Source organism: Manacus candei, unplaced genomic scaffold (assembly GCF_025592945.1).
Source record: "Manacus candei isolate 608988 ecotype Guabito, Panama unplaced genomic scaffold, ASM2559294v1 h1tg000050l, whole genome shotgun sequence".
Taxonomy (NCBI): domain Eukaryota; kingdom Metazoa; phylum Chordata; class Aves; order Passeriformes; family Pipridae; genus Manacus; species Manacus candei.
Genome location: NW_026138098.1, coordinates 35,938,232 through 35,964,918, shown reverse-complemented (window position 1 = coordinate 35,964,918; position 26,687 = coordinate 35,938,232). Strand labels below are relative to the sequence as shown.

Here is a 26,687-nt window from a genome sequence, read left to right as displayed (position 1 = left end):
AGGTCACTGGAACTGCTCTTTCAGAGTTGGGAATGGCAGCTCTGGGGTTACTCCTGGAGACTGGATTGACAGAAAAAGCCTTCAGTGCTTTCTCTGGCAACCCCCAGGATCAATCCAGGCTGGGGATGAGCAGATGGAGCAGCCCAGGCAGAAGGCCCTGGGGGTGCTGGTGGGGCAGAGGCTGGACCTGCCCCGGCCCAGAAACCCCCCGTGCCCTGGGCTGATCCCCCAGCGTGGGCAGCAGGGCAGGGGGGGATTCTGCCCCTCTGCCCCTCAGGGGAGACCCCCCTGCAGAGCTGCTCCAGCCCTGGGAACAGCCCAGCAAGGACATGGAGCTGCTGGAGCCAGTCCAGAGGAGGCCCCAAGAGGAGCAGAGGGCTGGAGCAGCTCTTCTGTTCTAGCTGAACAGAAGAAAGACATTTTACCCCATGCTGCCACCCTTATATTGGCTGCTCAGAACCAAAGCACTCAGCTGAACACAAAGAAGTTTTATAAGAAAATGAAGCATAAGAAAACCAAGAATAAAAAGGGAAATCCATTACATTTTTATCCCATATAAGTTGTTTTTCCAAGTACTGTACTGGAATGGGCCACTCACGAGCTAGAAGATACCATGCTCCAAGATCAGTCTCCATCTGCTGAAATGTTTAGGAAAAGAATTATAGAATCCCAGAATGGTTTGGGTTGGAAGGGGCCTTAAAGCTCATCTCATTCCACCCCCTGCCATGGGCAGGGACACCTTCCACTAGCCCAGGTTGCTCCAAGCCCCGTCCAACCTGGCCTTGGACACTTCCAGGGATCCAGGGGTAGCCACAGTTTCTCTGGGCAACCTGGGCCAGGCCTCATCACCCTCACAGGGAGCAGTTTTTCCCCACATCTGACCTAAATTTCCCCTCTTTCAGTTTGAAGCCATTCCCCCTTGTCCTGTCACTGCAGTTGCTGATGAACTCTCCCTCTTCAGCTTCCCTGTAAGCCTTCAGATATCAGAATGTTTCTGGGAGGTCTCCACAAAACCTTCTTCTCTCCAGGCTGAACAGTCCCAACTTTAATAATTTAAGGCTGTTTTGAATCAAATAGGCTGATGTGCCTTTGAAGCAAAACTCAAGGTACTTTCATATTGTTTAAATAATCCATAGATAATGCAAGTATTTCATTCAGATTTATAAATTAGAACTCTGAAAACATGACAAACCAAAGAGGCAGCCATGAAGTATGTTAATAAATGTGTAAAAGCACGTTAATAAATTTTCCAAAGTACACATAGGAAGTTTTGGAAGGTGTACATATACTTTTAATCAAAAATAATGATTTTTAAAAAAACTGCAGTCAAAACATGCTTTGGAATAACTACGATCCTTACACAGGTATCCAACATTCCTGCAAGAGGCCAAAAAATCCTCTACAAGGGTCGTTCTCAGCCTGGAAGATGAGCTTCCTGAGGAAGTGGAAGCTTATTAAAAGGAGGGAAAACAGAGCAGTGAAAGAGCGAAATGTCTGAGGGGCCCACGAGTGCCTAAGGACACTCAGAGGCAAAACAAAAGCTGGTGGGGGGGGGGAGTTTATTGAGAGAGGCTTAAAAAGATGCAAGGAAAGGGAGCAGGGAGACACAGCGGGGCAGGAACATCACTCGGAATGAACAGACGGCCCTCAGAAACCAGCCTCTTCCAAGAGAGGAACATAAAAGGGTTCACAAGCTCTGGTAGAAGCAGGTGATTAAAAAACAAACAAGCCAGGAGAACTTGTCAGTTCTGTGGTGAAATATGCAGTAATTTACTTACTTTTTCCTCATTAGGGAAAAGATCTCTCAGCTATTGGCTCGGAGATTAAGAGACTTCCAGGGGCTTCAACGTGGCACAGCACAGCACTGGGCAGGCCAAAAACCAGAACCCAAAGCCCAAATTGCAAATGTTATGAGAAATATTACATTTTTTAAAAAAATCCTTCTTCAAACAGATGGGGAACCTGCCAGGGAGTCTGCAAGGTCAGGACATGATCAAGGAAAAATAATACTAAATTAAAAAAAAAAAAAAGCTCAGAGAGAATAAGGGAGTAGCACAAACCCCATTTTTTTTCCTTTCTTTTGTGTTCATCGTGGAAGAACTCTGATGTGTCCCTGTGGCAGCACTTTCTCCAAGTGGGATGCCTTGCAGGCCCTGCAGAAAGTCGTGGCCTTCAGAGAGGTTATGGAGTTAAGGCAAGTTAAGAGTCACGAGGCCAAGAGGAAATGGGTTTTTAAATGAAGGCAAGAGGGATTCCTGTGAACTTGTGCTTTGGAATTTCCTGTTTCAAAGTGCTTTGGATATAGGGAAGAAATCCTTCCCTGTGAGGGTGGGGAGGCCCTGGCACAGGTTGCCCAGAGAAGCTGTGGCTGCCCCTGGATCCCTGGAAATATCCAAGGCCAGGTTGGACAGGGCTTGGAGCAACCTGGGCTGGTGGGAGGTGTCCCTGCCCATGGCAGGGGGTGGGACGAGATGAACCTTAAGTCCCTTCCAACCCAAACCATTCTCTGATTCTAAGACTTTAAAGCTTAAGGGCTGTAAGGACAGAGCACTGACAAGCTTTCCCTCAGTTCTTGCCACCAGAAATCCCAAAGAATACAGATGTCTAAGTGGGATAACATCATATTATGAGAAAAATAAAGACTGACAGAAATTTCCTGTACTTTTTTTTCTTACCTGAAAAATACATTAAAGAATATGAAGCAAACCAGCACATCCTTGACTAGTCCCAAACCTCTACCTGCATTTGTGCAAGAGTGTTTTAGGCTCCTACTAAGGAGAGCGAACAAAGGGAACAACTGATATTTTTAATTAATTTATTAACACGGTGCTTAATAAATTTAGGACTACAGCTACATTTTTTTTTCCAAAGATTTTATATGCACAGAGTAGGTTTAGATTAGATACAAGGAAAAAAAATCTTCCCTCTGAGGGTGGGGAGGCCCTGGCACAGGTTGCCCAGAGAAGCTGTGGCTGCCCCTGGATCCCTGGAAGTGTCCAAGGCCAGGTTGGAGCAACCTGGGCTAGTGGGAGGTGTCCCTGCCCATGGCAGGGGGTGGAATGAGGTTTAAGGTCCCTTCCAACCCAGGTCATTTTATGATTCTATTATTCTATCTGTGTTATTTTATTTAGAATATTTTAAGATGTCCACAAAGGCCAGACTTTCAATAGAAGGATATGCACAATATCTCATTTTTTTCAAGGTAGAGGCTCACAATAATCATTTCACAGTCGACAGCAAAATCTGCTGTCAAAAACCAGATTTTCTATCTTTTCCATGGTCTATCTGAGATGCAATGCTAACTTTGCCAACTGTACTTATTCATGGAGAACTTCTTCCTCTGGGGAAATGAGGAAAAAAAAGAAAGGAAATGGCATATTTTTAGATTTGGAATAACAACATGATTTTCTGCTCAGAGCTGGCTTTTCATTTGTGGGGTTTTCTGTGGAGTCCTTTGGTTTTCATTGCTTATTACCACAAAAATTATTGTGTTCTGGGAAACTGAAACACGATTAACCTTCCTCAACTTGGCCACTGCCTGTTTTGTGAGCAGGTAATTTATTCCTAAGAACTGCCTTGTACATGATTGAAGACAACACCCCATGAAGCAGCTGCAGGTTGCCTCAGGTGATGCTGCTGCCTGCCCAGAGGTGCCCCTGGGATCAGGGGCCAGGGCCACCACACAGGCAGAAGTAAACACTGCCAAATGCTGGAAGAGATAAAACTACATCAAAAAGGAAGAGTTCCCAAACTTTGGTTTGGATTCACCAAGGTGAGATTCCCATCAGAGCCTGCAAGGAATCCACTGCCAGAAGGGACAAAACCATCCTTAGAATTTATTGTTGGAGTCAAACAGAGCAAAACATTTCCTACCCACGAGTCACACTGAAGACTAAGTTATTAAGGCAAACACAGAGATGAGGAAAGAATTAAAACAGAGACATGGAGCAGGTCCAGAGGAGATGCCCAAGGGCTGGAGCAGCTCTGGGAGCAGCAAAGGCTGAGGGAGCTGGGGCTGTTCAGCCTCCAGAGCAGAGCCTGAGAGGGGCCCTCAGCCATGGTTGGAGGGGCTGCAGGGAGGGGGCAGAGGATGGAGCAGGCTCTGCTCGGGGGGCCCAGCAATGGCACAAGAGGAACGGGCAGGAACTGATGGCCAGGAAGTTCCAGCTGGACAGGAGGAAGAACTTGTTGGCTGGGCAGTGCCCCAGCCCTGAAGAGAGAGCAGAGAGGGGGTGGAGTGTCCTCCCTGGGGCTATTCCAGAGCTGTCTGGACACACTCCTGTGCCCTGTGCTCTGGGCTGGCCCTGCTGGAGCAGGGAGGTGGCACCAGATGCCCACTGTGGTCCCTTCCAGCCTGATCCATTCTGGGATCCTGCAATAGCACAAATAGTTCCCAGCAGACATTTCACACCAGCATTTTACACCCTGAGAAGTATTATTTTTACAGGAAGCTGCAACTGTGGCCAGTGAACTTCAAACAAAGCCTAGAGACCTTCAACATGCACCATTCTCACAGCTCAGCTGATGAATTTGCTGATAAAGACAGCAGAACCCTCCTCCCTCTGGCAAACAAGGGTGAGAAGCTTTTTTTCAGATGGAAAATATTAGGAAAGCCCCATGGTGACATCCAGAACCCAGGGAGCCCTACACTGTCAAACCCACAAAGTTCTTGATGAACTGATGAATCATTATGGTTAAACTGGTTCACCTTGTGCTTTCCTGAGGTTCCAACACAAGTTGTAAATGGGAAATGAGCTCAGCTCTACCCGTGCTGTGCAGAGCTGCCTACAACTATCGCCAGCACACGGCACTAAAACAGCAGCAAGAACTGCAAAACCATTCCAACATCATTTCTTGCTGCTGCTTCAGATGCTTTGCCAGTCCAACAAGGGCTGTGATAAAACCCTAACGAGCAGAAATCCATCACAGAGCACGTCAGCAAAACACGGAAAATATTTCAGCAGTTATCCAACCACAAATGAAGGAAATCCAAAAAGAAAGAATCACACTAGAAAAGTATATCCAGCTGGAGAAACCACCAAAAGCTCGTCATTAGTCATGTCAAATCTCCTATTTGCAGGATCTCAACACTCTCCCTCTTTTCTTGCCTTCCCGCTGACAGCTACACGTGCCTACAGGTCCTGCCTTTGATCAGGAGCAGACCCAAGGGATGCAGAGCAGAAATTCCTGGGCTGTTCTTTGAGGGCTGATGTGACACAAAGATGCCCAGGATCCAGGGTGAATGGGATCTTCTGACCCTTCTCTTTGCCACAGTACAGAAACCTAAACTTTTGGGCTAAAGCTGAATGCTGATATTTTGGAAGAAAACCCCAAGCACGGATTGAAAACACCTTTTGAAGAGAACAAATTCTCTGCAGAAAATTGTTTGATCAAGTTGTCACAGGAGTTGAAGAGGTTTGTACAGCAAAAATCCTGGGCCTGCTCCCCCTAAAAGGGTAAAACGACACGTGGGAACCACATCTACGTTGCTCAACCCTAGAGATTCACAGCAAATTCACCCAATTTGTACTTCTTAGAACCACAGAATTGTTTAGGATGAAAAAGACCTTTAAGATCACTCAGTCCCACCATCAACCACCACCACCACCATGTTCACCACTAACTCATGTCCCCAAGTGTCACATCTACACATTTTTTGAACACTTCCAGGGATGGGGACTCCACCACCTCCTTGTTCATACACACACCTGTGAGATCATCAAGTGTTAAAATAATACTTCTTACCACCAAATGATGCTGCAGAGTCCAAGCAGAACCTGTCAAATGTCCCCCCTTGATATGAAAATGAGCAGCATTGAGCAGCATCCCTGGGGATTAGTTCTGCTGTGGAACACCTGGCTGGAAGGACATTTTTGTCCCTGCCATTAGTGAAACAGGAACAGCCCAGCCAGGGGAATAAAGGTATGAACAGCAGACAGTAAAACTGGTATTGGGAACTCACTGCTAAAAGTTGTTATGTTCAAACATATGTATATGCAGAAAGTAAAAATAATGGGGGTTGATCATGGAATCATGGAATGGTTTGGCTTGGAAGGGACCTAAAAGCCCATCTCATTCCACCCCCTGCCATGGGCAGGGACACCTTCCATAACCCAGGTTGCTCCAAGCCCTGGCCTAGGACACTTCCAGGGATGGGGCAGCCACAGCTTCCCTAGGCAACCTGTGCCAGGGCCTCACCACCCTCACAGGAAGGAAGGCTATTGCTTCCCCATATCCCATCTAACCCTGCCCTCTGGCAGTGGGAAGCCATTCCCTCTTGTCCTGCCACTCCAGGCCCTTGGAAATAGTCTCTCTCCATGTTTCTTGCAGATCCCTTCAGGCCCTGGAAGGTCACAATTTGGTCACCTCAGAGCTTCTCCTCTCCAGGCTGAACAATCCCAGCTCTCCCAGCCTTTCCTCCCAGCAGAGCTGCTCCAGCCCTCTGATCCTCTTTGGGCCTCCTCTGGACTGGCTCCAGCAGCTCCATGTCCTTGCTGGGCTGTTCCCAGGGCTGATCTGCAAGCTTAAATTAAATCTAACTTTTCTCTTTCTTCATTTTGCAGAAGTTCACCTTCATTTCCAGAAGCCACAGATAAAAAGTACAGACAAAAGCAGGTCATTTATGCAGTTGGGATGTGGGGACTGACCCCTCATGTCTTTTCTGGGGGTACAAGAACTGTTTTAGGGACCAATGGGGAAAATTAAGGCACAAGACTGATTATTCAAAAGGCATCTATACTTTCTGATTTCAGCACTGCCATTGTGAAACAGCTCGTAGCACCTTCTTTAGTTGTTCAATATAATCCATGGCTGCTGCATTCTCAGTTTGCTGTCGTGGCCAATGTTTATGTAGTTTATTTAAATGAAAACAGTAAAATTCAAATATCCTGACAGATTGGGTTGTTAACAGAGTAAGCTGTCAAAAACCACAATTCCTTTCATTTATTTGTAAAAACAAGCCACCTTTGAGGGGGGAAAAAAAATGTTTTGAAAGAGCAGCAAGAGAGCATAATGAACCTGAGCACAGAGGAAACCAGACTATTTTTATCAATGATGTCTCTCAGGAACAACAGATCCTAAAAAGAATTGAATTTCATCAGGATCTGATCACAGTGCTTACTAAATTGCTTTTTCTGTATCTGACATGCTTGATAAGAAATGTCCCCAGCAGAGTTTCCGTGCTGGAGACTAAACGAAATGCATTATGCAATGGGCCTCCTGCCTGGGCACACGGAGCAATCTCCGGAGCAATTCAGGCACAAGGAGAATTCAATCCAGAGGTTCTGCTCCTTCCAAGGTGATGACTGTGATTAAAGCACAATCAACATTTCCTTTCTGACGGTTCATTTTTTCCCCCCGTACGAACTACGAAGGCTGTTTCCTCGATTATCCTTCAAATTCTCGAGGGCAGGATTCTGATTATCCCCATTTCTGAGCTGCAGAGAAGCAAGATGGAAAACCTCAGACAAACACCTGCTTCTGCTTGACACAGACCCACGAAAAATGAGGAAATATTTAAAGTTCAGTGCAGCACTACCCTGGTGCCTTACAGAATTACTTTTATTTTCATTTCTAAGAGTAATTTCATTGCAATAAAAAAAGTCTATGACATATTAACCTCATTTTGTTTCCTTTTAAAAGTATATTTCTCAAGAGCGATGATTCTCAATATCATATATCTGTCTATACCGATATATAACATATTTCTTTTCTCAAGGAGAAGAGGTTGATGGCTGCTTTATGCCTTCAGAAAAATTAACCACAATGTAATACACTAGAAAAGGCACAAGAAGTTATAATCAAAGGTATGATTCCATAGTACCTTCCAGCTTGAGAAAAATTATGAATTATGAGAAAGATCCTTTGGGAAAATATAACCAGTACCACTGGTGGGACCTTTCTTGTGAAACTGTATGAAAGAGAATTCGTTTGAAATGAAAGAAAAAGTCAGAAAAAAGAGCTTTTGTCTCTTGACTGATTTGCTTTACACGGAGATTTTATCACCACAGTGGTGTTGGTTCCTTCTCTTATCTATACATTTAGAGTGTTCCTTCAGAGAACTTGGCTTTGGTGGAGCCATTTCCCCACCTGGAGGAACAAGCAAGGCCAAAAGTCTCAAAGCAGTGAAAATTTCAGAAGGCTGAAACAGGAGGTTAACACTTGGGGGTAACAAAACCCCACTGTGGTCACTGCATTTATGTTTTCTTTACTGATTTTCTTTTGATTTGGGTACTAAATGGGCACTTCCCTAGTTCAGGAGTGGGAATATCACCTGTAACCACCTCATTACTTTATTCAAACTCACCCACCAAACTTTTGTCATTAATGTTTGTCACCCTGTCAGAGGGAGAATTTGAGGTAGAGGTTTTGTGGCCAGAGCCAGCTAAAACTTCTGCCTCACCACTATTATAACCATTTTATGGCACTGCTTTAGTGGTAACATTAACAGTGGCATCAATGCCACTTTTAGATTGAAGGTTGTAGGAAAAAAAAGATTTTTTAGGTGTATTTTGGGTGTATTTTCAACCAATTTGGGCAGTTGTGCAGATATAATGTGTATGCACGTGGACACACCCCCTGCAACACTCACACCCTTCATCCATAAGCTCCTCCTCAACATCTTTTTAGGGTGTAGTGAAATTTTACATTTAAATGCTTTTCTTCCTAAATAAAAACACTCTCCCAGGACAAAAAGCAGGAATTATTTACCAGGCACACTCCTGCCTACCCAGCCATAAGAGCTGCTTGGAACCCAAGGACTGTTGCACTGCCTGGGGCATTGATGCAGAGCCAAATGCAGATTAACCACAGGGCCTCGACTCAGGAGAGGGCGTTCCAGCTGACCCTGAAATTCCTTGTCCTCTGCTGGAAAGAGCCCTGGGATTTAAGGGAGGGTTTCTGCAGAATCATTGCCAAAAGCATGGAGCAGAGACAAACACAACTGTCCTGGTAATGGGGACTTTCAAACTGAAAGAGTAGGTTTAGTGGGATATTAGGGAAAAATCCTTCCCTGTGAGGGTGGGGAGGCCCTGGCACAGGTTGCCCAGAGAAGCTGTGGCTGCCCCTGGATCCCTGGAAGTGTCCAAGGCCAGGCTGGATGGGGCTTGGAGCACCCTGGGCTAGTGGAAGGTGTCCCTGCCCATGGCAGGGGGTGGGATGAGATGAGCTTTGAGGTCCCTTCCAACCCAAACCATTCCCTGATACTCTTGATGATTCCCCCTCCCTGCGCTCCATCGCTCAGTCCGTGGTTGGAGACAGAAAAACACTCTTGAACACAGGACAACACACTCTCTCTGGCTTCTCCATGTTTTTGGCAGAGGTTCAGGGCACTGGGGAAAAATTGAGCTGCTGGGCTGGGCCAACGAGGCTCCTCTGGCTGCTCCCTCCCCGTGTGATCCCGACACGCACAGCACAGCTGGGAAGGCCCCTCAAGGACCTCGGGAATGAGACAACACAAAGGAGAACAAGGGCACATCTGAACCACAGACTGCAGCAGACCAAAGAGACTCCCAGATTAGCCTTTGGAGACCAGGGCAACCAAAAAATCCAGGTGGGGCAGCCCAAGGTGAGCTCTGAGCTGGCAAGGGCCAGGCCTGGTGAGGAATTCTGTGCCAAACCAGGTGCCCACAGGTGTGTGACACCACAGCACTGCTGAGGAGAAGGTGACAGCAAACCCTGCTGCCCTGCTCCTGCAAGAGGCCAGGACACTTCAGGGGGATCCCCGTGCCTCCAAGGGTTCTTCAACACTTCCACCCTAGAGCCGAAATTCCCTCTGTAGCTTCCCTCTCCCATCACCTGCACATATTCCTCAATTAAAGGTTTTCAGATCACCACTGATTAATTGAAGAACTACTACTCTGCATTGTGAAAACAAGCTGAAAAGAGAAATAATTCTTCCTGACCCCTCATGATCAGCTCCAGTTTAACGGGATAACACAGGCACTGAAATAATTATCTCTACAAGGCTCAGGGATATGACAGGGATGAGAATTTTTCTGAAGTGAAATTGGCCAATAAAGCATCACTGCAAGAGTATTTTGTTTAAATGTCAACATTTAAAACTTTCAGATGCTTCTCAGTGACATTTAAGGATCAAATAAATTGCTGCATGTGCTTCCTCTCTGACAACAGCTCCACTTCACGCCGTGACAAACACGGCTCCACGGAAGGGAAAACAGGAGTGCACGTTGGGAAAGTGGCTTTTTGTCATGGCAATTAGCCAAGAGAGCAATTAAATCACACGAGTAGTTAGTTGGTTGCTCATTCAAGGTACAGACCCGAGCTCAGAGGTGGTGCTTTCCCAGGAACTCTTCCCTCTCCTCAAGCTCTGGGTTTTGAGGAGAGAAAGGCTCAGTCCCTTCAGACCTGACATCACAGACAGCAATCCAGTTTCAAATCCCAGGCTGTGGAATATCTCCCAAAAGTGAGGAATCACACTTTTCCTCCGTGCTTTTGTAAGGTGTGATCTCACACTTTATGCTAAAATCTTTGTTAGGAGGCAGGTGGGGCTTTTTCCTCTTCTTTTTAAAGCACTTTAAAATGGCAAGTGGAGAACGAGCAAAGAATGCAAGAGGATGAAACAGCCAGAGCTCTTCAGCCAACATTTGGGTATTTGGCACTTTGTGCACTTCATTAATTCGATTTTTAGCCTTGGTTTTGCTGCACAAGGAGGTGCCTTATGTCAGTGAACCTGCCCCAGCACCCTGGAGATCCCCCTCCAACACTGGATGTGTTTGACTTACTTATGGTGGCTGATGTGCCAAAGTTTGAATCAAAGCAGATCACCTTCATTTCTGAAAGGAAATTACTTCTAAATTCAGTGCCACAGTTACTTCTTCCCAGCAAAATAAGGACCCTTTCTCCTCTTAGCTTCTGACAAAGCCAGAAGAACTGGGTATTCTCCCACTTGTGTTCCCAGGGAGTTCCTAACCATGAGGAGAAACATCAGGCAATTCATGGAACATTTCCACATTTGGAAAAAAAAAAAGAAAAAAACCTGTGCATGTGATAAAATCAGTTCATTTTTACCAGTTTATGTCTCTCTTAATATTGATAATTAATCATATTTTAGATTAACTCTCCAAAATTTCACTTTAGAGCTTGATAAATACTCAAAAACGTGCCTGTTTTCACCATCAGCCAAATATCCAGCCCAGACTGAGACTCTGTGAGCTCCTCCTTTGCCAGCAGGGTGTACCCTAATGAACAAAAGGTATTTTTCTCACCCCAAACACAACTTCAAACATGATCTGCAACCATATTTTTCTTTTCCTAATTTCATTTTTTACCAACATCCGAATCTCAGTTTTCAGGCCAGTTTGATCCTTTTTCCCTTAAAACCTCCACTTGTGCATTTTAAGAAAGATTAGATCTATTTTTTTTTTTTTTTTTACTAGACAGCAACTTTATTTCTGAACCACAACTGGGTCCAAATCATCAAGAGGAAAGTACCTTTCAGACTATATTCCCTAATTCTGGATTATGGAAAACAAGACTCAGGCTCATGTATTCACATGTTAAAGTTACTGACAATTTTACTGACGGTTCTTTTTAATTAGTCACCTGGGTATCCTCCCAAATACATAAAATTTAATTACCTGTAACAGCACATCTTTGTAATTTTAACCTTTTCATGCTTCGCTACTTTGCAGTGACATTTCCTTTAAAAAAAAAAAGGTTCTTCCTATCAAGGGATTGCAAGTGGGAGACAGACAATCAATCATAAAAAGGGAAAAGAGAGGGAAAATCACAACAGCAGACTTAAAACACCTTTTATGGTTCCTCATCATGCACTAGCAGATAATCAATAGCTTATCAAAGCTGTCCATTTTGACTTTGCTGAGTTATTAATTCAAAAGCACCAATTCAAGTTACGAAACAGCCCAAGGTTGTAAATCTACTGTGAACTGTGCTTGTTTGACTTTGTCCATTACCTTGGATTTACCAGCAATCTGGTGGCCCCTGCAGGGCTGCAGTTAGAGGGGAAAGAAGGGGGAAAAAAAGCCAACAAAAAGTTTGTTTGGAAATTGTAAAAGGGGTGACTGCACCCACGAGAGGATTTTATCATTGCTTTCCACTGGCTTTCCCACTTCCAAAGTAATTCCAGGTTGCCTATCAGTTCATCTTGCATTTATGCTTAAATTTAATTAGAAAAATTGCTATCTGCCTCTTGCCTGGGCTGCAAATCACTTGGCCACAACTATTTACCCTTTTCAATAAAACCCTCCCCGGCACTGCAGACGTGTCGTGGAAATCATCTGCAGTTCCCCTTCCCTAATCTGAGTCACCTAAATTGCTAATGAAAAATTAATACCTGACAAAATGGGTCAATTTGCTCATCTTTCAGTGGCAAAGGGACTATTCAAAGCCTCGCTCGTGAGGTTCTTTTCCAATTTACTGAACAAACAACCCGAGCATGTAGAGATACAGACAATTTTTAAAGCATTTCTATGGTTGTTTCTTGTGCTGTGGCTGAGGTGATATCACTGCCCTGTCCACCAAATAATTTTTGGCTGGGAATTACCCAGGAATTCACATTCATCTCACAGCCCAACAGCTGACAGCACGTATTATCTTGCACCAAACATTTTAGTCTAATTAACAGCTGAGCCGGACTCTGATTATCCAAAACATAAAAAGTCACTTCTTTCTTCACCAAAATTATTTGTACAAAGAGAAACACGCAGTTCTCCTAATGATGAGAGCTCTGTTTTCTCTGGAAGCCAGACTTGAAACATTTAATTATGCCAGGGGACAGAACTGTGCTCAATCATGGTCTAATTCCAGCATGAAATGTAAATACCATCCCCTAGGAGAGCATCAGCCCCAAAAATTGGACAGCACCTATTCAGCTGAGAAAGGAATAATTAGAAACAAATTAAATCCCAAATAATTTCCTGAAGCTTGGATGCAACAGCTCTTAAGATTCTACAGGCAGAGCAAGCCAAAGGCTGGCAAACCTCTTTTACTATGCTTGAATTAAAAAAAATCCAAATCTTAGTGCAAATAAGGCAAAGAAAATAAAGGCAGATTGAGATTCAACTGCTCCAGAAACCAACAACTTCCTAAATTACCCACGAACATTTGCAGTTTTGAATGTACCACATCTAACCAAGAAAAAGAAAAGCTTTGGCAAGGAAAACTGGCAGTCTGAGCTGAAATGTTGTTTTTCTGCAATTTGACTGTCGTTAGGGGTAAATTCACTCCCATGGGTTTGACTTTAAGCAGTCAGGCTTAAAAGTCAGCAAGGAAAACCCCACTTATACTCTGTGGGATTTTACCCTTCATGCAGGTGAAAGAGGCATTTCTTAATTGTTGAAAGCTTTTATCAAAGCTGATTTAATCACACATACCCACTTCAACTCAGAGTAAAGTTTTAACAGGCCAAATTATGAAGACTGTGTGTTGCAGTGCCCCCAAAATCTTCCTTGGTAGCTGTATGGGGAGCTCAAGGTGAACTAGTAAGTGCCTCACACACCTCAGGAAGGTATTTGTTGTTAGTTTGTGTGGTAGATCCCTGGATCAAATGTCTTCTCTGGGCAGGGATTTCTCCCAGGATTAATGAAATAAATAAATTGATTAAAAAACCACCAGAGAAAACCCAGAACATGATGATGGACTTCACCCTCTGACTAAAACCTGCCACTAGAACTAAGATGGGGAGATGCTGTTTCTAGAAGTTTTAGACATCACTTGAGCTACTGCAAGTTTGATGTCAATGTGTCTCTGTGAGAAAACTTCCAGGAGGTTTTGTGTTTGGATGGAATTGGGATTTGTACAAGTAGCTGCAAGAGAATTCAGTTGGGAAGAATTAGTAAGTGCTTGTCATCTTCGAGGCCAGAGGAACCCAAAAACCAGCCCATCCTCTGCAGTGTTAATTAGCTCTCAATAATAAGCATAAAAGTGATTTGTACAAAGCTGATTAAACCTGGATACTTAGGAAGTGTCCTGTGTTCCCAACACCAGCCTCATCCAGCAGGACTACAACACCACCTCCAAGAAATGCAGTTTTCTCCTCCTGAATCCAAACTGATGGAACCAGAGAGGTCTTCCTCTCTAATAAAAACCTGAGGGCTTCTAGGGGCACTTTTTGCTCTTCAGTGTCTTTTTTCACCCCCCTCAACTGCACTGTCCTTTGAGAGCTTTTTAAGCTCTTTCTGGTTTAAGCCTTTCATCTCTCAGGGCCCTGCTCAGACCCTTCTCCGTGAGGGCAGCTGAGCCCACAGACCTGGGAAGGTCCCTGTTGAAACAGCTCCTGAGGGTTCTGAGGATAATTAGCACAAAACCAAATGTTTTCCATGTAGAAGGATCCATCAGCAGTGCAGGAACAAGCAACAGCTCCCAGTGCTGAGTTGTTGAGAGGCTGAGTCCTGCCTGAGGACAAAGCCAGGCTCAAAGGTGTCCTGGAGTATAAGAGGGGGAATTACCCCCTGGAACATGATACTGGAGCACAGCCTCACCAAACCAGGCCAGCAATCAATTAATCAAACCTCATCTATATTTTGCTGCTAACTGGCTTTTCTTCTTTGCATGATGATGGAAGATACCAAGTACAGAAAGGGAGGAAACCTTCCCAAAGCACGTGTGACAGGAACAGACTGAAGGGGAAGGAGGGAGGAGAAATTATCTTTTCAAGGCTGTGAGATATTCATGAGGTTCTACCTTGTAACTCCACTTGATGCCTTCCATGTCCCCATAATAAATGCTAATTCATTCAAGTCTTCCTGATACAAAAGGAGGAAAAAAATTAATTCCCAAATATAATTTAAATATAAAACTATGTCACGACAATAACAACAACAAAAAACCCCAATCAACAAACAACACAGCTTTTCTTGGAAACTTTCTTGCAATCCTCTAGAGGAAATAACACATATGCAAAGCCTCTGACTTTATGAGGCAGAACTTCAAACAATGCTGTCTTAGAATGGGCTTTGGTATCTTTTTTTGCAGGGTAATTTTGGCAATGATTATTAGAGGACTCAGAAGTCAGGAGATTTTATTTCCTTTCCCGGTTTGGGAATTTGTAAAGTAGTTTTTCCTCCATCACTGGTTTCTTCCAGCTCAGCCCAAGACCATAAACAAAGTAGACACTCTATGGATTCTTCCTTGCCAGTGGATCCAACTGCTCTGGGTCCAAGGGAAAGCAGCTTGGAATGGAAACACCTCAGTAAATTCATGGATAGATGCCAACTGCAGAGAAGGAATTGTGCAAGACTGAGTCAAAATATGACTCTTCCCACCTACATTAAATGCTTTCCTTCAGGGGTCAGCTGAGTAGACATCTTGCCCTGCAAAGCAGGACTTCTCTTCCAAGTTATTGCTTCTGAATAATTCATACTTCAACTTTGCTCTAGATTCATTAATATTCCTTCTCATGTTCATTTCAAAATTAAAAAGCAAATTAAAAAAGAAAAAAACAAAAAGATGATGTTAAACTAAAAACAGTCTTTTAGTCTATGGAGTAGGGTAATGGCAGCTATGTAGTAGCTTAATAGTAGGTTAATAAAGAATAAATATAACACATAAAAAGATAAAATAAAGGATAAATGTAATACAGGTGTTTCCTAGTTGAATCTTTTTAGGTACCATCTGTATCTTCTAAAGGAATTATCACTTAAAAGTCAAGTAAATGTTTGAGGCACCAAGGTATAAGTTCTTCCACTTTGGTTTATCAAAATTTCTGCACGTAGATAAACAGCAGAAAGTTCAGAGTTTATCACCAGAACCAGGTTCTCGTTTCAGAGATCACATTTCTCGCGGTGCAGTTCGATGCCAAAAAAAGCCAGAAAGCAAACAAAAGAAGCTGAACAGAACCTGAACCGACTGCAGCTTAGGGAGGTAAATGAAAATATTTTGTAACTCAGCACCTACATCACAGGGCAGATTTTTCCAAGCTCTGGCAGACACTGTGTCTTCCAGTGGAGCACACATGCCTGAGCAAGGACAGGAACGGGGACAGAGCTGCCTTGCCCTCATCTGCACAGTGGCCCCAGAACTGTGTGGTTTGCATTACAGCCAGATAAAAAAAGAGAAGGGAATGGCCAAGCACTAGTTAGTAATGATTCCTGCCTCACCTGCCCCTGTACTGGGAACTGGAGCAGATCTGTGCAGGTCATCCTGGTCATCCTGCATAATGTGGGTGCCCTGGAACCCCTGTGAGGCCACTAAGCCCAAACCAATTTAACACAGAATTTAAAGAAGTAAAATCAACTTAAAGTAAAATGCAGTTATGAAGACTAATCAAGTGCCAAGGTGTGTGTGAAGGATGTGAAAACCAATGTACCAAGATTAAATATGGATCATCTCTCCCCTTCCCTTGACCCAGCTCAGGTACAACTGCAGCAGGACTCCTGGGGCCAGACAAAGCAAGACACCAAAATGTGTGGGATGGGAAAAGACTACGAGGCACAGGACAGCAAGACAGACAAGGCAGGGAACAGCAGGAACCTCCACACTTACAGCCTCAACCTCCCCTGTCTCCTGGTTGGAGGAAGCAGGACAGAGAGTGTGTCCTGCAAGGAGCCAAGTCACGACCTGAATGTCCATGTTTAACATTATTTTAATGCCATCTTAATGTCCAAGTTAACCAGGGGGGGTAATACCTCGTGATTCAACTGGTTCTTCCTTTTTCTATTCTTAAACATATGAATCAAAGGTCATACAGCAATTGAGAAATTCCTCTTTCTGTTGCCCCCCCCAACAGAGATGCACATCTCCATCATACCTGGAGGGAAAGGGTGCCAGCACTGTCTTGCACCAAGAAATGATCAAGTTCTCACCTCATTTGGTGATTCACTGTGCACTCTGAGCATGAAATGAGCCTTACACTCACCTTTATCCCTATTTATGGATATATATATTTATGGATATACCAACATACACACTTAGTAAAGCCCCTACATGAGATAAACCCCCACTGTTCTTCAGTGCCTCTTGATCAAAACCTGACCACAAACCCAAAAAATCTTCCCAGGGACGAGTGACTAATGCTTCCTCTTCCAAAAAAAAAATATTTCTCCTAAGGTTTATAACAACCCTGCATGGAATAACATGTCAAGTCCCTTCCCAGAAGTGCTTCTTTGGGATATTCTGAGAGTGAAACACAGACAGATCAGGAAAAGCAATTCCACAATTTACCAAATTTCAGTGAGACTCAGCCTATGCACTGAGGGATTAGTTTGCCACTGGATCAAAGCTGGGATTTCACCACATGGATCTTACCCTGGTTTTCTTTTGCTTAACACACAAAAGGCAGCCTAAAGCACACAGGACCTTCCTATGACAGTTCTTAATTGTGTCCACAGAAACAGAGGGCAGTTGCTTGCCAAACAAACACATCAAACTTGCCAAAACTCCAGAGGACTTACAGGATCAGTGAGTTCAGGCAGGCTGGCTTGGTAGGTGAGGGGTCTGCAGTCACGGGTGTTGTTCACCAGGACACAGGGGAGAAACATTGGTCCCAAATCGTCCCCATCCAGCACATCCACTGTCAGGGTGGTTGTACTTGTCCTTCTCTCATTCAGATTTTGGGCTCGGTCCTGTGGAGCAAATGGGGAGACTTTCTGAAGTCAGCACCTACTAAAAAGTTTGAAGCAAAGCTAAGGACAAAACAGAGTTATCCACATTCCTGCTAATTACAGGAACTTCAGCCTCAGAGGCTCGGGAATACAACTAGGAGGGAAAAGTTAAGAAATACTGCAAGACATCTGTCACTCAAAATAACAGAGGTTGGGAAATCTGGAGTACGAAATCTATAAAAATGCAGCAAATTTGTAAAAGAAGCCCCTTGTGCCTTATTGATAATGTGAAATTATGGGGTTTTACCCAGCAGGCAGCTGAACCCCACAGCACCAGGGGGATGGGGGAGAGGAGCAGTAAACAAGGTAAAACTCAGGGGCTGAGTTTGCCCACAAAATGAGTTATACTGCTCATGATTTAAAAGGTTCAAGAACACTTCTGTCCACAACAAAGCAGCTCCAATGCTGCATCCCCCAAAAGATCTCCACACTGCATGGCAGGTTCTCATCTCTGTTAGCATGGTTTGGCTTATTTTTAATTTTTTTGTTCTTTAGGTACACAAGACACTACTGACTATTGCAACTTCTCTAGTGTCTCCTTTCTTTTCCTTCTAGACGGCACAGAATAAAGCCTGAAAGTTCCTGAATTGTGGGAACCACCCACATTAATTTTACACACTGAATGATGTGCACAGTAGTAAGAGCACCTCTTCTTTCTTCTTTTGTTATCACAGAGAGAGGACAGCATGACTAGCCATTATTTTTTTATTTTAATCAGTCAAAAGTATTTCCATTTTCATGGAGGGACTGTTGCATCAGCTTTTCTTTACAGACTTAAGGAAATACGGGCCATTAGCTGAGTCTTGTCCTCCTATCCTAATATAACATTAACAGAAAAGAAAAAAAAAAGGAATTTTAAATTAATTTTTTCTGTATTTATGCCATTTAATATGGTATAAATAATTAATATCTGTATAAAAGGAATAGGTCATTGCTCTAAATCAGATGGGATACATATTTTGGAATTTCTTGGAACAGCTTCACATTAATAGTAAATATGGGAATTTCTGCATTCAGTTTTCTTCAAGGTCAGTGATAAAAAACAATTCCAGCCACAAGGAGCAGCCTTCCTCAGCTAAACCATCCTTACATTCCCTCAGTATGTGCTTTTGAGTGATACTGGATCAAAGCAGCTCCAGAGGAATTAATTCCATGCAGTATCTTTGAGATGCAAGAACAACAAACTGCTGATACTGTGACCAGTGGAGCAGAAGTGTGATTGCACACCACAGACAACAGAGGGAATGAAATGCATCCTGTGGTGTTTTATAATCCCAGAATAGTCTGGGTTGGAAGGGACCTGAAAGCTCAGCCATCCCCACCCCCTGCCATGGGCAGGGACACCTCCCACCAGCCCAGGTTGCTCCAAGCCCCATCCAACCTGGTCTTGGACACTTCCAGGGATCCAGGGGCAGCCACAGCTTCTCTGGGCAACCTGTGCCAGGGCCTCCCCACCCTCACAGGGAAGAATTCCTTCCCAATACCCCATCTAAACCTACTCTGTCAGTTTGAAGCCATTCCCCCTTGTCCTGACACTCCAGACCCATGGAAATAGTCTCTCTCCATGTTTCTTTTCGTCCCCTTCAGGCCCTGGAAGGCCACAATGAGGTCACCCCAAAGCTTCTCCTCTCCAGGCTGAACAATCCCAACTCTCCCAGCCTTTCCTCCCAGCAGAGCTGCTCCAGCCCTCTGATCCTCTTGGGGCCTCCTCTGGACTGGCTCCAGCAGCTCCATGTCCTTGCTGGGCTGTTCCCAGGGCTGGAGCAGCTCTGCAGGGGGGTCTCCCCTGAGCAGGGCAGAAGCTCAGGAAGCACTGAGCCAGCCCCACAGCCTGTCTTCTGTTGGCAGAATGCTGAACATGCCACAAAATATGTAAGAAAACAGACTGTGAAATGTATCTGTGCTTCTGTATCAGGGAGATGACAGAACCCCAAACGTGAGGATTCAGGAGTGAGATATCTCCAGCTGCCTCATTTCCCTTGAATGAGGTCGTATCACAACAGGGTAAACAACAAAGGAGAAGTTTTCATTTACAGCTGTTATCAGAAGGACAACAAGGGAAAAAAGCTTCCACAGCCCTCAAGGGCACCAAAAAACTTCTCTGATGACAGATATCTGAGATATAGTTTAAACATCACTTTCCTTCTCCGCGTATTATCCACTGCCAGCCACTCTGGGAAAACCTCTCTGCACACTTGTGATATGACTTGAAGGAAAAATCACCTCTTTAGAGCAAAATGCATTTCAAACCTGAAGGATACAAGGAAATTGTATCCATTATACTCCTTTAAGCTCAAATTAGCATTGCCAGATTTGTTAGAAAATGAACACTTAGTGCCACCAGACTGCACTTTTCTGCATGGGCTGCACTGCAAATTTGCAACTTGCTCCTTGTGCCAAAAAGGTTGGCTTGTCACACACACTGAGCAGGCTTTTTTAACCAGTAATAATATGTCTGAGCTTTCAGTAGCCCAGATAAATCTTAAATTAGATCTTCAGGAGAAGAGGATTTATCAGACCTGATATTTCAGCAAGGCTTTGCCTTTGCTTGGAAAGGAAACTAAAAACCCACCTAAATCAGTGGCAGAAATGGCCTTTAAGAGATTTATACTCACATTTGCTTGAACAATGACAAAATAACGAGTCTTTTCTTCATAATTTAGTCTTTCCCGTAGAACTACTGCTCCGGACAAAGTGAGAGGAATATCAAAGGTCCTGTTGGAAGCCTGCAAAAGAGAAAACAATCTGATAAAGCTGAACATGCTTCACACTTGAAATGGGTTTTAGATGGGCTGCAATGGGATGATCCATCGGCTGCCATTCCAAGACTGCATCTGCTCTTCAGATCAGAGATTTCAAAGTTTTCTAAGTTTTCGCCCCACCAATTTATTCCATAAGAACCCCACAAGAAATAATCTGTACATAACAGAATTCTCTTGGATTCTTTACATATCCATTGCTACTTCCAACCACAAACTGAAGTCTGACTATTCTGCTTCTTTCCCATTTACCAAGCTGAAGTTGCAGTGGTGTGTTCGGAAGAAATTATCAAGTATTGGAGATTGAGAAATCCACATTATTGGACTTATCTGCTCTTTATTCTGGCTTTCATGAGGGCAATGAAGTGGGAAATGCACAGAGAGCACCAGGCACACACTCAGATGCCAGTTCATGCATATGTTCATACACCAGTAAATTCAGATTTCAGGGTAGATCAGGGTGCCAAACCAGGTGAAATCCAATTTGTCCTGTGGATTTGCTTGCACAGACTCAGGTTACAAAGCTGGGGCACCAGTGGCAGCAGGACACTGCAGGATACACAGGTTTCTGACCTGAGATCCAGTTCCAATTCTATCAAATTAATCACATCAAAAAATCCTTCTGGGTGCCCATTTACCATTAGAACACAGGCAACATTTAGGTATGTTGAACAGGCAATAGCAATGCAATATTCCCAGTTCTCTGCACAGAAAGCAGGCAGAGGGACACGGTACCATTTTTTCCTTAGATCACACAAACAGGGCCTTTCAGAGTCCAAACAATTGCTAAAATTGCAGTTTGTTTTTCAGCAGATAAACAGGATTGCTGGTTAAATTCACCATGCTGCAGGTGTCTGTGGTGTGCAGGAAAACAGGATTGGGAAGTACCTCCCAGACTCTGCTAAATAACTGTTTGCTTATATCCGAGCTTGGGACTCATTTTGTGGGATAAAACATACGCAGTTCCTACTGAGGGGAAAGAAATCAATGTCATTTATACTGAGGCAAAGTAGGAACCACAGAATCATGGAATGGTTTGGGTTGGAAGGATCTGAAAGCTCACCTTGTTCCACCCCCTGCCATGGGCAGGGACACCTTCCATTAGCCCACGTTGCTACAAGCCCTGTCCAACCTGGCCTTGGACACTTTCAGGGATGGGGCAGCCAGATTCTTATTCTTATCCAACATTTGGCCTCTTCCCAAACTGCCTGTACCTGGAGTCTCCTTTTACTCCAACTCAGCACTGAAATGCAATTGTTCAGGGGTGATTTAAAGCTGAGCTTCCAGCTGTAAGTTTGAAGGTACCACATCAGCTCAACCCTGATCCCTCTGCAAACACCCCTGTGCCAGGCGAGGCTCAGGTTGGCCAGGAGGAGGAATTTGTTGCTGGAAAGGGTGGTCAGGCCTTGGCAGGGGCTGCCCAGGGAGGTTTGGAGTCCCCATCCCTGTAGGGCCTCACAGGATGTGTGGCTGTGGCACTTGGGGACATGGGTTAGTGGTGACTTTGGTGGTGCTGAGGGAATGCTGGACTTGGGTGATCTTGGAAATCTTTTCCAACTGAAACAATTCAGTTGGATTTCCCTCTAATACAGAAGTGAGCAGTCTGGAAGTCTGGAATATCAAGACATTCCTTTGTCAGCTGCTGTCTCCAAGAGAATAAACCCGGTTCTCCTCTCATTTCAAAACAGAGACAACAAAATGCTTCTGCACAAGAGTCTCCATAACTTAAACCCCTTGTTGGTCCATAGTTTTGACCACGGGCCAGCAAATTATAAAATGGGTTAAGCCACCAGGAAAACACAGATCAAATTACTCCCCAGAGAGTAATGCAACAGCATTATGCACATTCCCTAATTCCAGATTATCTCAAAACATTCAGAATCCTCAGCAAACACAATACAACAGATCTCCATAAAATCAGCAAGCAGGGAGGGAGTCCAGAACTAGTTTTCAGGATACATTTGTAACAATAACCCTCAGGTATAAATAGAGCCCTCACTTTGCATCAGGAAACAGAATGTTTTTGGCAAGTGAAGTGACTTAATCCTTAGCTTGTAACAGCCAGGAGAAGTTTTATGGCATTCCTTTACATGGCAGCTAGAGCCCAGCCCTCCAGCAAGTATATCTGGCATTGATTTTTCTCCCTGGCTTTTATATATCTTCCCAATTAAACACAAAAAACAATAAAGCTAAATTGAATTTCTAGAATAACACCTCTTGTTTTTATAGGTTGGGCTTTTTTTTCCAAATACCTGCATTAGTCTCCAATGAAACTTATGGTGGTGGTGCTGGGTTGATGGTCCACAGAATTTCACAGAATATTTTAAGTTGGAAGAGACCCACAGGGATCACTGAGTCCAATGGACTTGATGATCTTAAAGGCCTTTTCCTCCCCTAACAAGTCCATGATTATGAGCTACAATCAGCCTGCTTTTCTAAGGCAGGGAATGGTCTCACTGGTGTCAAACAACACCGTGGGCAACTTCATCCCACAACAAGCAGCAGCAAGGAGAGATGTTTTGCACTAAGCTGCATTCTGGAGCCTGGTTTTTCCCAGTTTAAGGAAGAAAAATCCACTTTCAGCATGTATCACACAGGAACTTTCTGGCAAGTTGACAGCAGAGATGAAGCAGCTCAGCACGATGATAAGTCATGTCTGTCTTGCACACGCTCCAAATGCAATGTTGTGCACATATCAACAGATGAAAGCAGCAGATTTATTTAATCTGGGATACAAAATAGTACAGCAAAGATGCAATAAAGCATCTTTATTTCAAGGAGATGCTTTCAGAATGATTTCCCAGGATGCCTTTGTTCAATGCAGTGTTAGGACTTAATAGCAACTTAAATACAAAGCAGTTCTTCTACTTCACTGTGGCTCAATGCATCTTAATAGAAATACTTTTTAAAAATAGTTTTAATTGGTTTTAGTACACAAACATAGTCAATGCATGCTAAAATGTTTCACTATTTTAAAACACTTTCAATTTTCAAAGTTTTCTGGAAGAGGCATTTCATGGAAGAAGTATTTTCTCAGTGCAAACATCTTCATCACAGTCTTTACTGAAAGAGATTATTTGAGCTGGTTTTCTTTGGTATTGTAAGTTAAGGGTGATACAGAAGAGTGGAGAAGAACTCAAAGCTTGTTTGGGGATTTTCTTTGCAAATTTGAAACTACATGTTCATTCCTTTCAATCCTCCCTGTCTTCTATTTACTTTTCAAATATTTGTGCTAGTGGAACAGCATTTATGGATTGGTTTTTTAGACATGTCAACACTTCTGTCATGCAAACAGTTACAAGATGATGTTGACAGAACATTTTAGTGCTCACTATTTCCACAGAAAACCCTTCCCTTTCTTTATAAAAGCTTAGGGAATAAATACTTCAGTCATACATAACACCAGTACAAAGAACAGCTTACAGGGTGACATGAAGGACATCATGCACTACAAATTTTACTCTTTTAAGTAGAATCATAAAATGGTTTGGGTTGGAAGGGACCTTGAAGGCCAGCTAGTCCAACCCTCCTGCCATGGACAGGGTCACCAACTAGACCAGGCTGTCTCACTGCAGGAAGTGTCAGAACCTGAGAGACTGCTCAAGTCTGTGCAATCAATTGAATCTCTGAAAATGGCTTTAAACTTTAAATGCAAACTTTAAAACCCCAAAAGAATTCCAAATATACACAACATACAAAACCAGAAAATTCCCCAACTCCCAAAAACCTAACATCCCAATTCTACCTTTGGACAAAAGACACTGCCTCTTTCCCAGTTCTTCCCAGACAAGATTATGGCTTAAGATGCTGCAAAGCTTTCCAAGGAACCACCTTTGTCCTCCAAACATGCAGATATAATAAATAAATATTGCACCTCAGCATGTCAGTAGCAAAGATCAACAACTACCCCAGTGAAAAGTAAAAAAGAAGGGTCTCCCATCATTAGTTCTCAGTGAATTATTCCCTGATACTGTCACTGTCCCACACAGTTCTCTACCTCCCACAAAGTATAAGCAACAACTGCAACTGTAGATATTTCAATTTGTGTTGAATTCAGTGGGAACAGGACTGAAGCCTTTCTGGGTGCACAGCTTTGATGGTGCCAGCTGAATCCCAAGCTGTGTGCCTGCATTTCTAACCCAGCTGGAAACCAGACTGCTGTTTTCCCACAAAACCATTTCTGCTCCAATTCCCCTTCAGGAAAAGCAGGGAATTTCAGTGAGAGGTTACCAAATCTATGCACTCTTATTTCACCCCCACATACACACTTGAACATCTGTGCCCTGGCTAAAAAACCAGGTTAGGCTGCTGAACAAAATCCCCCACCAGCTGATCCACCACAACTGAGCTCACAGCCCAGGGTTTGCAAAGGAGCATTGCTAAAATTACTTCCAATTTGCTACAAGGATGCATTTGGACACTTCACAGAAATCACTCACATTCAAGACCTTGTTCTAATGGAGAAATTCCCCCATCTAACCCTAAAGAGAATTTATTTTAGTACCTTTAAACTGTTTGCTCTAAAATCATGTGTTTGCAATGGTAAGGATCACTAGAGTTTCATTTTAATAATATATAACCCTTTTTAAAAAACCACAACAAACAGTGATCTTTAAATATAAATGACTTTGTGAGGGAAGTCAGAAGGTCTCTTTTGAGAGTAATTTAGCCATGCCTGTGAATACCTTAGCTGTGAATCTATCAGGTGTAGATGCGGAGGAGTGAATCCAGCTACCTGAAAATGCCTCCAAAGCCAAGGTGAAGTGTGTGAACAACACTGGAGCAGGCAGGGGGTTATTAATCACAGAATCCCAGAATGGTTTGGGTTGGAATGGACCTGTAAGAACACCCAGTTCCACCCCCTGCTATGGGCAGGGACACCTTTCACTAGCCCAGGTTGCTCCAAGCCCCATCCAACCTGGCCTTGGACACTTCCAGGGATGGGGCAGTCACAGCTTCTTTATTTATATATATATATATAAATATACACACAGCTGGAGAAAAAAGCCCTCAATGGATTTACCTTGTCATTAGGATTGTACTGGATGACATATTCTATCTGGCCATTGGGACCATCATCAATGTCAGTAGCACCATTGTTTCCAGAAAATCCTGTGAAGATGGTGGTTCCAACTGGAGTTAACTGCAACAACAGTGACACACAGACACCCATTAGAACCTTAAGGTGTACAACAAACAATTAAACAACTCTTTGAAGTCTTTTTTATTATTATTTTATTTCCCCCTCTAGCTCTGGGCTATAATGCACCAAGACAGAGCCTCGTTTATTTAGGAAAAAAAATAAAACCTTAAAACTGAAAGAACTCATGAAATAAATATAGATTAAAACCAGTAAAAGCTGCTTTTTCAGACTCAGGAAGGAAAACAAAGCTGAGTTGCAAATGTAAACAGAACTTATTTGACAGTGTCTTCATGGTAACATGAACAGTGCCAGCTTAATATTGTTGCATGCAAACACAGACACCCAGAGAGCTTTAGGGCTTTAAACACAAGAATGATGCTGTTGCTCCAATATTGTGTTGGCAGCAACTGAATACCCATTAAATTATATTCTGAAAAAGAATCAATTCATAATTATCCTCGCACAGATAAATAGCATGAAATCAAGACCCATTGAGACCAAGGACAGAAGTTTTCTTTGGAGTCATCGTTTCTGAATTTTAATATTCAGGAAACTTTGTGAGTAATCAACCTGAAAGAGAAAAAGAAATGAACAAACAGTTCTGGATCCAACACAGCCCTTGCTTCCTGCTGCTCTCATCACCCCCAAATTTGTGGCCCTTAAATTCAGAGTCCCACTGGCTCCTCTTCTTTTTTCCTAATTTTATATGAAGTTTTTGCTCATATTTAAACCCAGACTGACTAAAAAGGATTGAAATGCCGTAAAAAGAGAAGGTGGCAAAGGACAGTCAGTCAAAGGTTTGCCGCAGACCTGGATGTTATTTCACATTCATATTTTGTAGTTCACACCACAAAGCAAATAATTAACTCTCCATTTCCTCTTACAGTCATAGTTCCTCTTTTATTTATAAAGCTGCTAATTAGGTGTGCAATGGTTGACAGAGTTCCCTGAGAAACGTTTTCAGGGCTGAGAATACTGAATCTTTGAAATAAAAAACATCAATTCAAAGCCTTTTTGTTGTGAAACAGGTAGGGTTTAATTTACAATACTTACACTATCCACACTTAGGCCACAATAACTATGTATGTTTATGTTTTGCTGCAACCTTGACTTACTTGCTCCTGGGACAGGCAGTAGAAGCGTCATATGTGGGTGTAGGAGGTTGATTGTACCCTCATACCTACTAAAGGGTTAGGATTAGGATGT

General features: G+C 43.4%; 1 protein-coding gene across 17 annotated transcripts in view; it reads right to left on the bottom strand.

The window, feature by feature from the left end:
- Positions 1–26,687, bottom strand: part of PCDH15 (protocadherin related 15) — a 670,595-nt gene that overhangs the window by 182,926 nt on the left and 460,982 nt on the right. For all 17 annotated transcript variants that reach the window (XR_007906667.1, XM_051799597.1, XM_051799600.1 and 14 more), the window contains 3 exons: positions 25,362–25,481; positions 20,195–20,305; positions 17,370–17,540 (listed from right to left, as the gene is read on the bottom strand). Coding sequence is in view for 16 of the 17 variants with exons in the window: in XM_051799597.1 (XP_051655557.1) it covers positions 17,370–17,540; positions 20,195–20,305; positions 25,362–25,481 (402 nt within the window). In the remaining variant the exon portion in view is untranslated. The remainder of the gene's footprint in view (positions 1–17,369; positions 17,541–20,194; positions 20,306–25,361; positions 25,482–26,687) is intronic.